Source organism: Prionailurus viverrinus, chromosome C1, assembly GCF_022837055.1.
Source record: "Prionailurus viverrinus isolate Anna chromosome C1, UM_Priviv_1.0, whole genome shotgun sequence".
Lineage (NCBI taxonomy): Eukaryota > Metazoa > Chordata > Mammalia > Carnivora > Felidae > Prionailurus > Prionailurus viverrinus.
The window spans coordinates 191,060,806-191,074,271 of NC_062568.1; the positions used below are offsets into that span (position 1 = coordinate 191,060,806).

The following is a 13,466-nucleotide window of genomic DNA, read 5'->3' on the forward strand; positions in this document are numbered from 1 at the left end:
ACATCCACAGTATTATGCAACTTATCAGCTATGTAACTGTAGACATTTTTAGCACTTCCAGAAGAAACTTTGTACTCATTAGTAGTCATTGCCTATTTTCTCCTTTCCCAAGTCCCTGGCAAACCCAAGTCTATTCTTGTTTCTGTAGATTTGTTTATTGTGGATATGTTATATAAATGGGATCATATAAATATATGGCTTTTTGTGTCTGGCTTCTTTCACTTACCTAATGTTTTTAGGGTTCATGCATGCTTATGTATCAGTGCTTCATTCCTTTTTGTGGCCAAATAATACTCCTTTGTATGATATACTATATAAATTTTACACATTCAGCAGTTGACTTACTGCCTTGTGGATTTGAATTTTGCTATGAATTTTTGTCTGTAGATCTATATTCTTTCTTCGAATAGGTAAATCATTTTCAGAAATCTTCTCTTTTATATCTTCAGGATGTGACTTCTTTTTCCTCATTAAGTAGTTTACTCCCTGTGGCCTCATGATGACTTACTTCCTTTTGATCATCCTTGAATTAACGGAGAGAGTTCTGGCCACAGATGGGCTGTGTGGGTGGCTGTTACATCTTCAGATACACAGTTGGGCGGCAGAGTAGTGTGCACAGCTCCTTCTCCGCTTTTGGGTTTCTAGCAGGCTTTTGTCTGGTGCAGCTTTGTTGGATCTGGATGGGCCCTTTTGTCTTTATTGCCCATTTAAACAGTTGGAGTACCCCAGACACATTTTGATCCTGCGATACAGGACACCGGAAAGAGACACGGGAGTCAGCCTGCCTGGGTAACTTTGGGCGAGTTTTTAACCTTTCTCTACCTCAGTTTCCTCCTCCATTAAAAAAATGGGAAATGGAGGATAATTAGGAATTATTTTATAATTTGAGAATTAAATAATACATACTGCTACCTAGAACATAGTAAGTATGAACTATTCTGACAGTCATAAAAGGCCCATCCTATTTCTGTTCTTTTTCACAGTGTTTCCCTGTAGAAACTGCTTCTGAATGTACCATAACTAACCTAATTTTTATTTACTGTTGGCTATCCTACCCCTGACTTTTTGTTGAAAATTTTTTTCTTTCTTTCTTTAAATTTTTTAAGCTTGTTTGTTTATTTTGAGAGAGAGAGAGAGAGCGAGCAAGCAGGGAGGGGCAGAGAGAGAGGGAGAGAGAATCTCAAATAGGCTCTGCCCTGCCAGCTCGGAGCCCGATGGGGGCTCAAACTCTCAAACTGTGAGATCATGACCTGAGCTGAAATCAGCAGTTGAACGCTTAATCGACTGAGCCACGCAGGTGCCCCTGTTGAAAGTATTTCTTAACTGTTTTTTTTCTTATCGTTAAAAGTAACTACACAGTGAGCACCTTGGCTTATAGAACTTATTCCTCATTGTGGTTATTTAAGATGTTTTTAGAAAGAGGATTATTGGTTTGAAAGTTACTAATATTTTAAAGACATAAATATTGTCAAATTTGTTTTTAGAAGATTCTGATTTTTTTCATAGGCATTACACAAAATACAGAAACTACTGAAGAAATTTTAACATTTGAGTATATTACCTTAGTCTTTTTTTTAACCTTCTAGTCTTACTTTGTTTATGTCTCTGTATGGAAATGTATTTGTATCTTTTTATATATGCAGATTTGTTGTCTTTTTTTTTTTTTTTTTCAACGTTTATTTATTTTTGGGACAGAGAGAGACAGAGCATGAATGGGGGAAGGGCAGAGAGAGAGGGAGACACAGAACCGGAAACAGGCTCCAGGCTCTGAGCCATCAGCCCAGAGCCTGACGCGGGGCTCGAACTCACGGACCGCGAGATCGTGACCTGGCTGAAGTCGGATGCTTAACCGACTGCGCCACCCAGGTGCCCCAGATTTGTTGTCTTTAGAATCCTTACACATACACATTTTTCTCGAACAATTTTAAAGATGTTTTAAATAGCTGCATAAAATTCTGTAAGTGAATATATACTACACTTAATGATTCCTACTGTAGTTTAACTTTTTACCACTTTTGCCATCACATTGCCAGGTTGAAGATCTTTGTTAACACTCTTCGATCGTATTTCTGATTATTTGCTTTGGCTAAAATCCTAGAAGTGGAGTTATTAGAACAGAGGCAATGAACATTTATAAAACTTGATGCATATTGTCAAATTTCTTAAAAAAATTTTTTAAAATTATTTATTTAGTTTAGAGAGAGAGGGAGAGAGAGAGAGAAGGAGAAAGGGAGGGGCAGAGAGAGAGGACGACAGAGGGTCCAAAGCAGGCTCTGTGCTGAGAGCAGACAGCCCAATGCGGGGCTCAAACTCATGACCTGAGATCATAACCTGAGCCAAAATCGGATGCTTAACCAACCGAGCCATACAAGTGCCCCATCAGATTTCTTTCTTGAAAAGCTGTAGAAAAACATGACAAAGTATTCTTTTAAGCAGGATAAGAACCATTTTAAAGAAGCTGGCACTGGAAGTCCTATTTCTGCTATTTTTATCACTCCTGAGACCAAGGGTAATTTCTCACATTACAGATATTCGTGTGTACTGCCCGTCATGTTTTTAATACTGTGGGGGTGACTTTTAGAGAGAGAAGACAACTGCCATGGCACTATTGATAAAGTGCAGTTTTGCTACTTAGTGGTTATGACAGCAGTTAAGAGAGCAGTAGGACCTGTGTGCCATGGTCTTTGAACTTTTGTTTGCATCCAACTTCTGGTTTGCCAACAAGGGAGAGCAAATAACTAGAGAAGTAGTCTTTGTGTAAGGACCTCTCCCACCTGGAGACTGACACTGTAGGCGTACCTTGCAGCTGATAGTTTCTCCTCCTAGCTTATTTTCCAAAATTGGTAGTTTCCACTGGTGGTCTTAATTGTACATTTGTTAAAAATAGTCACTGTCTTGTAATTTGTGGAAAATTCTTATCAGTGACTGTGTAGGCCCTTAATTTGTTTTCTCTGACAAACCCTTCTTATGGTAGGAATTCTTACGTGTCTGTTAGTGAGCCCCAGGGATGACAAAGTGAATCTCAGAAAATTTGATGTTAGCAAGACTTTGGAAAGTCCACTTCTATGCCTTTTTGGTGGGTAAATATTTGCTACTTTCATATAGACTCTAATACTCTGCCAGTAAGATTGTTCCTGATTCCAGTGAGGTCAATGGTGCCTTTAAATTTTGTTTCATTTTTTGAAAAGAGCCTGATACAGATTTGCCACAACCTGATTTAGGAACTTTTGGATGAATATTCTTCATTTATCTTTTTTTATTTTTTCCATATGTTCTCTCTTGAGATTGGTATTTCAGAATGAAGTTTTTTACTGCTAATGAACACTTTCTGGTGTGTTCCCCATTTGTAAATAAACATTTTTTTAATGTAAATGTAATCTCTATAGTGGTATAGGAGTCTCTTTTATGTTTCTGAATTTTGGGTTTTTTTGGTGGTTAGCAATATGCCAGTCAGCTCTCTGGCTACAGATAGTAGTTTCCAGACAAGAAGAGAGACGATTGATCATTATCTTAAGTTTTTAAGGTGTTTTATTTTTAAGTAATCTCTACATCCAGTGAGGGGCTTGAACTCAGACCAAGAGTTGCTGCTCTACCAACTGAGTCACCCAGGCGCCCTGATCATTGTCTTAAGTTTTACACTTTTTATTAGGTTCTTCCATAACAATTAAACCGTTTCTTTTTGCAGTTAAAATGGCCTTGCCTTCATTATTGATTTCAGCTTGAACATGATTGGTGAAATTAAGAAAAAGACTGGCAGAACCAGCAGTTGTGAGGTTTTTTTGTGTTTAAAGGTCACTAGTATCATTAAATGATTTTGAAAATGTGTATTAATTCCTTTTACTTTCAAAATTGTTTTCTTTTATGTTTAGGAAGTGCTGACATTTACATGAGATGTATATGTTCGGGTAGTCTGGTAGCAAAACAGTTTTGGTAACTTAGTTATAGTAGTTTATTATGTGGGTCTGTTAATCATCCTAGCAGAATGCCACCAGCATATTAGGAAATCTGTAATTCTAATATATTTACCTTAATTAGTGAAAGTAGTAGCAGTGTTTAATGATAGATAATAAAGAAGTGGATGGGGGTGCCTGGGTGGCTCAGTCGGTTAAGCATCTGACTTCAGCTCAGGTTCTGTGAATTTGAGCCCCACGTCAGGCTCTGTGCTGACAGCTCAGAGCCTGGAGCCTGCTTCGGATTCTGTGTCTCCCTCTCTTTCTGCCCCCTTCCCCACTCACGCTCTCTCTCTCTCTCTCTCTCTCTCTCTCAAAAATAAATAAACATTAAAAAAATAAAAAAAAACATGAAGTGGATGTTCAGTCTAATCCTGGCTGTGGTGACTTCATTTTCCTCATTGTGTATCATAGAAGACAGTATCAAAATAGCATAGTAATTAGTTGCTGGAACAACTGTTGAACCCAGGTGTGCTTTTGTGTGACTTTGACAAGAACACAGAAGGTAGTAAAGGGTAGAGACTTAAATTTGAATTCCACTCTATGTGCTATATGACTTTGCACAAATTACTTCACTGAACCTTGGTTTCCTTGTGTATAAAGTGGAATAATATCTATTTTTGTAGTACAGTGTCTTGAAACTCAGCAAATGCTGGTGTTTAGTGTTGTCACTGACAGTGAAAAAGAATGGAAACCTTCATGAGTAAGATCACGTAGTAGGGTTTGCAGCCACTTAGGCCGAAAGAGTGGGTTTTTTTGTCAATGCCACCCATCCCCTCCCCGCCAAGAAGGATGCTGATTTATTTAAATTTTATTTGAGGACCGTAATCAGTTTTTGCTTTTCTTACAAAGTGGGTGCTTTTGTAAGAGTACCTGTGTTTTCAAATTATGATTGTTAAAACATACAAAGTATTTATAGGACAGGGTCTGGCACAAAGTAAGGCTTAGTAAGTATCAGTTATTGTTTATGATACTGATACGTAGTGGTACAAGAGCTGCTGTAGAACAGACTTAGTAGTTAATTCTCATGTTCCCTTTCCATATTTTATCGCTCAAGTTTCTCCTGCTTTTTTTTTTTAGGGTTTTATTTTTTTAACTAATCTCTACGCCCAGCATGGGGCTCAAACAGACCAGCCCCGAGATCCAGAGTCTCATGCTCTGCCATCTGAGCCAGCCAGGCACTGCTCAAGTTTCTCTGGCTTTTGCTTGGCTTTTTCTCACTGGTGTCTCCTTCCTGTAATGGTTCTTGGCACCAGCTCCCCTGCTTATATTGTTCTGGATCTGTGCTAGTGAAACAGAGCTAACGTGATCTAGGCTTGCCTGTGCAGAAAATCCTCCAGGAGAACAAAGGTAGTTGTGGAGGAGAAAAGCTCCTCTGACAACTTAGATTCAGTTGTCAGTTGAGGAAGCACATATTCTAGTAAAGGCAATTTTAGTCTCAAGGTGTAGAAATATGTTTTAACTAGCAAAAATTTAGGGCTTTAATGAAAGAATGCCAGGGATTCTCTCTGACCACCCCTGAGTAGAAATGTAAACGTGGGCCCCCTTGGCACTAGGTGGCTTTCTGTTTCCAGCACATTCTTTCTCTACGTTGCTTGTCTTCTGCTTATTCACCAGCTGATACTTGAATCAAAAATGATAGCCCCAACTGCCAGATCTTTAGGAACCTTCATTTTATCTCTCCATACCCGTCAGGCTCACATGGTAAGAGAAGAACCTGATTAGGTCAGTTTATCATTTCTTACCAGGTACCAGGGATTTGGCCATTTAGGGGAATACTTTTGCAGTAGGTGCTTGTGGCCAGAGATGATAGGAATCATGAACTTGTCCTTTCTAAGCAGGTGTCTTGAAACATGTCCATTACAGAGAATATTCAGAAAGTATTGATTTGTTGAATTTTATTTTTCTAAGTGCACTATATAGCTCTGAGTTACTGTTTTTTAAAATACTATATTAGGGTGCCTGGGTGGCTCAGTTGGTTAAGCATCCGACTCTTGATTTTGGCTGAAGTCATGATCTTACGGTTCAAGAGACTGAGCCCCCCATTGGGCTCTGTGTTGACAGTGCGGAGCCTGCTTGGGATTCTCTCTCTCCCTCTCTCTCTGCCCCCCATCCCTCGCCCCCCCCCCACTCGTGCTGTGTCTGTCTCTCTCAAAATAAATAAACGTTAAAAAAAAAATAAAGACTTCCAGTGTGATTTAATAAATACCAAGTCGGGGCGCCTGGGTGGCTCAGTCGGTTGGGCGTCCGACTTCAGCTCAGGTCACGATCTCGCGGTCCGGGAGTTCGAGCCCCGCGTCGGGCTCTGGCCTGATGGCTCAGAGCCTGGAGCCTGCTTCTGATTCTGTGTCTCCCTCTCTCTCTGCCCCTGCCCCGTTCATGCTCTGTCTCTCTCTGTCTCAAAAATAAATAAAACGTTAAAAAAAAAATTAAAAAAAAAATACCAAGTCAGTGGTATCTTTGTGTCCGAGTTTGGTTCTTCTGTACAAGCCACGGAGAACTGGTCAAGCTGGCTCAAGTAGAGGGGCATTCTTTGTAAAGACACACTGGGCAGTTAAGAGGAATGCTAGCAGAGTCGGTCCAGGAACCTGACCACAGTGCTGTCAAAACTTGTTTCTTTCTTAGGGCTTTTATTCCGGACTGTGTGGTCTCCCGTGATTATTTGCTTCATTCCATTCTTTGAGGTATAATGTTCAATAACACCTGCTTGAAAAATGGATTAATTGTAATTGATTAAATATTTGGATCACGAACTGTTTACATTTGGATGTCTTTGTGCCTGAGTTTGTTCTTTTTTTCCCCCCTTTGACTACAGTGTTGGTTGGCAGAAAGAGTCAAACATCTGAAGAGTGAGGTAGGAGGAGAATCAGGAGACCATAGTGGCATGGGAAGTTCAGGAATGAAGGAATTTTGTAAAGTGGTTTTACTGAGTGTTTTAAAAAATGAGAACTGAAAGAACATGAGGTTGAGCCAGCGATGGTGTTGTTTTTTTGGTTTTTTTTTTCCCTTTTGGAAGTTTCTGAATGGATGAGGATGGAGAGTGAGTGTTGAAGTTTCTTTGAATTGGTGATTTAGCTGGGAATTGAGACAGAGAGATGGATGTACTTTGAGATGCTAAGTTTTAGAAAGTAATTTAGATGTTTGCATGATCTAGGGACTTTTAATACGTTGATTATGGAAATGCTGAACTGGAGAGACACCCACCCCACCCTCCCAACAAGGAATGGCCAAAATCTTAACCCTGGGGGGGGGGGGGGGAAAGAAGGGATGAATGGGTGAAGGAGACATTTCAGTTACTTGAAACAGAATAACCTGTGAGGTGGGTACAGTTGAATAAGTGCCTCCTAAGTATTGGCCATTTTGTCTCATTTAACTATTACAACAAACTTGTAAGAGTTGGTGTTACCTCAGTTTCACAGATGAGGCAGTAGTGACATGTATATCATTCATTGGTGATTCTGATAAGTGTATGGACCGTTGGGTATGGTAAGTAGGGTTTCTCAAGGGGTGATGGAAAGGGCAGGCACCCTTTCCATGTGATTATCTTAAAGAGAATTTGATTATGTTAAAAGATTTGTAAAGTGATACTTTTGCTTAATTTTTAATTTTCCAAGTGTGATCTGTAATTCTGGGTCTATTTGTTTTTATTTTATAACTTCTGTGTGGTAAAACATGCAACTTAGTTTGCCAAATTAGGCAACAGGATCTAGTTAGGACAGGATCCCTGCTGGAAGGAGAGATAGGTGTTGAGTTTACGGAAGAAAGTTCTGGGAACTGGGAAATGGAAGGGAAACTCAGAAGCATAGGACCTGTGTATGGATGGTATTTGTGGTGGGATGAAGAGAGGAACATAGACGTAGGTCAGGCACTAAAGTGCTTCTCTTGCTCGAGTCTTCAGTAAAGGGACTGGCAGATGCCTTCATGGGGAGGGGCAGTGGTAGAGCAAGTCCTGGATGGTTATGAGAAAGTTACATGTTACTGGCAAGTAGCCCAAAGACGGAAAACAGGAAATAGATTTGTGAAACCAAAGGAGATAGGTAATAGCAGTTAGTGAACGGAAGGACGTCTTCTAGACGTTTAGCGAAAATGGAGAAGAAATTAGTAAGTCGTGCTAGAAATTAACACTAACCCGGCACTCAAACCTAGAGAAAGCAGTAGAGCACCAGGACTGGACAAGACTGTTCTGTCCTGATGGGAGAATTTACTCTGATTATAATTTGCAGCCAGCTCTTCTCTTTTATGATAGAAGGAGCTTCTTTGTTACCTGCCTAAAATATTTCTTCATTCTTTGATTTCTCTTGATTCCCGAGCATCTTCTTCTGATCATTAGTTTTGTTTCCTAGGAAGAATTTTTGTGGAGAGTCTGCCTGGTGTTGATGACCATACCAGGTATAGCTTCTACTATAAACAGTACGTTCCTGACTAGTTAAAAACGTTTTTTTTTGTGTGAGAATGATTTGATTTGTCTGGTCTAGTCACCTGTGGGCAAATGGTTTATAATGGAGTTTCTGGACTAGCATGGCAAACTTTGGAAAGTGAGGCTCCTTCTCGCCTGTGTGAGGAGAACGACCAACAGGAATTAGGAGGGTAGTGCGCAGAGGTACGAGGAAGAGTGGTTCATCCTCTGGGTGTGGGGGGGGGGGGACAGAGGGAGACACCCGGAAAGAGGGAGGGCTGGAGGAGGTGAAGAGGGAACTGAAGAGAGGGAGAGAGAAGACCTGAGAGAGCTAGCAAATAAGAACAGAGAGAGGGAAAGAGGGAAAAGGGGGGGAGGGGGAGGGGAGAGAGAGAGAGAGAGAGAATGAATGAATGAGTGAGTGAGTGAGTGATGGATGGGAAGATAGATCATATAGAAGGGAATGGAAATGGCTCCAAGGGCAGGGCTGGCTTTGAAGGTGCGGGGGAGGAGACAGTGGAAAGCAAAGGCAAACACGCCAAGAAAGCACACTCCTCAAAGCCCAGGCAGAAACAGAAGGCACTGTTATCTGAGGGGGCGAAACTTCCTGTGGCTGCCTTGGAGGCAGCGTGGTCACATAGGAAGGACGTTGCATTTTGAGTTGGAAGCCCCGGATTTAAATCCTGGCAGTGCCATTTAAGGGCTCTGCCCTCTTAACAACAGTTGGGAAGGGCATTTCTCAGAGGTTCGGTGTTCTCATCTTTTAAATGGAAATAATCGCTGTGACGTTGTTGTGACGATGACATAAATATGTGTACTGCATGTTCTGTACCTTGCCTTACTACTCTCTTTATATTTCCCTCCTTGGGAAATATAAATAGGATTTCCAACATTCTTGGTTAAAACTATTTGTAGATTGGATTTTCAAGAAATGCCTAGCTCTAGTTAAATGTATGATCGGATTCCACAGAAAGAGCTAGATATAGAGCTTTATGCATTTGATTTACACGCTTTGTAAATGTTCACTCTGGCCTGAAGGTTTAAAATGATTTCATCTGACATTTGTAGTTTTCCAGTTAGCATCTTGTCCGCATTCTCTCCTCCCCCCACGGCCCGGCCTTTATCTTTACTACCTATAGCTTAGAAGCTTACTCAGTGTGTTTACCTAAATAATGGAAACACTTTGTAATGTGTTCACAGCTTGTTTCCAGGCCCTTTGAAAGTATTTTAACCACCGTCAAAAGCTTGGTCTCTGTCTATGTCTCTTTGTTCTCATTGGGCTGAATTTTAGCTTCATTTTGAATTTTATAAATTTCCATTTTTAGCAGGCATCCCAAAGCTGCTTTGTCTTAGTGACACATTGTCATTTTGTAGCGTGTATCAGCTCTGGGTTTTGAAGGTATGTGACTCAGAACAGCGGTGTAACTATATTTTTATGTGGTGTCGGTTCAGTCAAGTTAAGATTGTTGGGTGATAAACAGGCAGCCCTGTTAATAAAATCCTTGGGTTGGTTCTCCTAGCTGTATTCTGGCCCGTGTTCTCCATACTCTTCCCTCTGCCTGCCTGACCTCAGCCTGACCTTTGTGTGTACCCATTGCTGGCGATTGTACACCTACATTGGGAGGTAGTGATGGTCAGATGAGGGGTTTGTGAGAGTCCTGCTTCAGGCCCTCTGCTGTCTTTCTCCAGCGGTCGAAGAGCCTTCCTTGTGAATAAACAAGGGACGGCCCTCTCGCCTCCGGGCAGCAGAGATGGCTTGCTGCTCATAACTGAGAGGACCTACAGGATATTAGACAACACAAGGTTTTTTGGGTTACTGTTTCGAATAAACGATCGCACACTTCTTCCTTGATCTTAACCTTATCTTGTAGAAATGACCTTAGATAGGAGTTCATTGAAGCCTGAAAAGATTGTTCCGATGTGGGCAGTAGTTTAACGATAGGTGAGGTTCGAAGGGATTCTTGTGATGAGTGCTGGTTTTTCCTCCTGGAGTTGAGATCCCTAGAGCCCCTCTGCGGAGATCTTCCAACATGGAGAAATGTTCGGACACCCCACTATACAGTTTGCAGTGCCTTTCCCTGAGGTTTATCCAAGAAATAACTGGGTTGGGTCAAATGAGTCCCCTTGTTTCTACCTGCTTGTCACAGTTGGGGGCAAGCACTGTGGCTTTTGAGTCCAGAGCCATGTTCAGGTCACATAATCGTAGGTCATTGCCCTTCAGCATGTTGGTCTTATACATTTAAAATATATGAGAAATAGCTCACATAATGCTCATTTGACGGAATATGCTTTTTCTGGATTATGTATTTTTCATGTTGTGGAAAAAAAAGGAATGGGAGGGGAGAAAACAGGGGTCATTGGCTCTGAACCCTGCTGATTGAAGGTAAGTGAACGTTTAACTTCAGTCACTTGCTTCTTGTTATGTCTTTGTCAGTATCTGAAGGTAAACCGTTGTGTTTAATGTGAGCGTACAATTCAAGATGCTAACTCGAAACTTTTTCCTTCTCTATTTTGAACGATAGGTGCGTTCTATGGATGAACTGAATCATGATTTTCAAGCACTTGCTCTGGAGGGAAGAGCGATGGGAGAGGTAAGTGAACTGGTGTGTCAGAAAAGTGGGCCTGTTTTTAAGGGAAGTTTGGAGCTGTCTTTCATCAAATGTGTCCGAATCTAGTCTCCAGAAGTATGTGCTTGCTTTTCCTTGTTGCCATCCTCATGATAGGAATGGGATATTGCCGAATTTTGCCAAAATGATTTCATTATAAGAAGAACGTTAGCCTTAGCCTAATGTCTTAAAAATAAAACAAAGCAACCAAAACATGAGCACAAATTATTGATGGTTATATTAGCCAGTCAGTTGTAAGTCGAGGCTTTAAAGTTTCACAAGATAATTTTATATGCATCACATATCCTTACTTTTGCCTCATTTTCCACTTGCTAGGTTCTTTTTGCAGCGGAAGAAGGGGGTCTTAGATTGGCTGCTGATCAGAACATGTTGATAACCTGTTTTTAGAGTAGGTTGAGGAGGTTGTTTGGAGCTCCATTGTGGAGAGGAAGTTGTTAGATTTCTGGTGAAATGATTCCAGAGGGTAGAGGTGTCAGCCAGAATATATAGAATTCAGGAACAAGAAGTTTGGTTTGTTTATAATGTTTAAAATTTGCAAAAACAAATTCCTGTCATCTGCACATCGATAGGGAGGGTTGCCGTAATTCTAGAAGAAATGGGAGTATAAAGCACAGCTGACTTCTGGCCATTCTTGTGGTTGACAATTAGAATGTATTGGTGATAAGGTAGAACATATAGTTTGGATTAAGAGCCAAAGGTGTAACAGGTTCTCAAGCTGGGGGCATTTGCTTGTGGTTCTCTTGTTCTGGAGCTTAACCTTAGGTTTTTTCCTTCTGTTTTATTTTTTGCATATCTAATATTTAAAAGCTCCCACATCTGTTTTAATGTTTTAAAGGAGGGAAAATAGCTGTATTCTGGATTCTCTTTTATATCATTCATTAAACACACTTGTTCTTTGATTTAGCAAATATCCTTTGATCCAGGCACCGTGCTGGGTTCTGAGGGTTCAGGATTAAGGTAATTCTTCTCCTGATGTATAGCAAGTATTCATTGACTGCCGTTGTGGTTAGGCATTAGTTAAACTCTTCTGGTGTTTTGGTTCTGAGGGTCTTGCTTCCTGTGTTTTGAGATTTCGTTTCCAACTTTTCCTTGTCATCCTGTGATCAGAGTTCCAGTGTCCTATCATCTTGGGTTCATGGGTTTTGGGCCTGTTCATGGGTTTTTCTCCTAGAGCTTTAAGAGAAGTTAGATAGGTGGCACTATGTCTCCCGTGCCTGCCTAATATTAAAACAGTGCACATTAATAAATCCTCTATGGTTAATGGGGAAGAGATTTTTCTCAGCTTTTGGAGCAAAATTTGAACAGAAAGTTAAACAGATGAATCAGATATTAAGTGTAGATGGGAAAACCGTGTTTCTCTTGTTCCCCACTCCTGTGATTTTAGCCTGGTCCACTCTACCAGACATCAGTGCCAGTTTTTAAAATTAATTGTACAAAATAAAATAATGCCTTTTGCTGTTGTGTACACTATATAATCTCTAAAGGCTTAAAGTCTGTTTAATTGAAGAAATAGTGAACAGAATCGAATAGAAAGTGAATTTTATTTAAATGATGACAAAACTACACACACACACACACACACACACAGACACACACACACACAGACACACACACAAATGCACACACTTTTTTATTTTGAGAGAGAGAGAGAGAGAGGAGAGAGAGAGAGAATTTCAAGCAGGCTCCACACTGTCAGTGCAGAACCTGATGTGGGGCTTGTACTCATGAACCCCATGAGTTCATGACCTGAGCCACAATCAAGAGTCAGATGCTCAACTGGCAGCCACCCAGACACCCTGACAAAAATATTTTTTGAATAGTTTTTCCTTCCAAAAATACCTTTCCCCCTACCCAAGGCTTCCAAACCTCACCTTTCTTATTTGTGTTAGGAAATAGTATTTTTTTGGTATCTGTATACTCACACCTGGTTGTGGGCATATGTAGATAACCAAAATGTACTCCAGCAGTTATGGGCTGTCACTCTTCTTCTTTCCTCATTACGTATTCAGAGAGTAATAATAACTACCATTTGCTGACAATGTATTACACAGGTGCTAAGGAGTTTGTCTCATCAGTAACTCTATCAGGACGGATCTCTTTTCCAGATAAAGAAAGAGGCTGAGAGAGATGAATTAATTTGCCCAGGGCCACATATCTAGTAAGTGATGAAACTGGGATTCTGACCTGGCTTCCTCTTCAAAGCATGTTCCCTTAGAGTAAATGAAAATCTCATTTTAGTAAGCTGTATAAAAATTGATATTTTGGGGGAGGATTAAAAAAAATGCTTAATATACGTTCCTCCCAAAATACAGATGCTGAGGTAGTTTTTTATTTTTATTTATTTATTTTTTTTTTTATTTTATTTATTTATTTAAAAAAAAAAATTTTTTTTTTCAACGTTTATTTATTTTTGGGACAGAGAGAGACAGAGCATGAACGGGGGAGGGGCAGAGAGAGAGGGAGACACAGAATCGGAAACAGGCTCCAGGCTCT

General features: G+C 40.5%; 1 protein-coding gene across 17 annotated transcripts in view; it reads left to right on the forward strand.

The window, feature by feature from the left end:
• PUM1 (pumilio RNA binding family member 1) overlaps window positions 1-13,466 on the forward strand; it is a 134,079-nt gene that overhangs the window by 30,772 nt on the left and 89,841 nt on the right. For all 17 annotated transcript variants that reach the window (XM_047868766.1, XM_047868758.1, XM_047868759.1 and 14 more), the window contains one exon: window positions 10,869-10,937. In XM_047868766.1, the coding sequence (XP_047724722.1) occupies window positions 10,869-10,937 (69 nt within the window). The remainder of the gene's footprint in view (window positions 1-10,868; window positions 10,938-13,466) is intronic.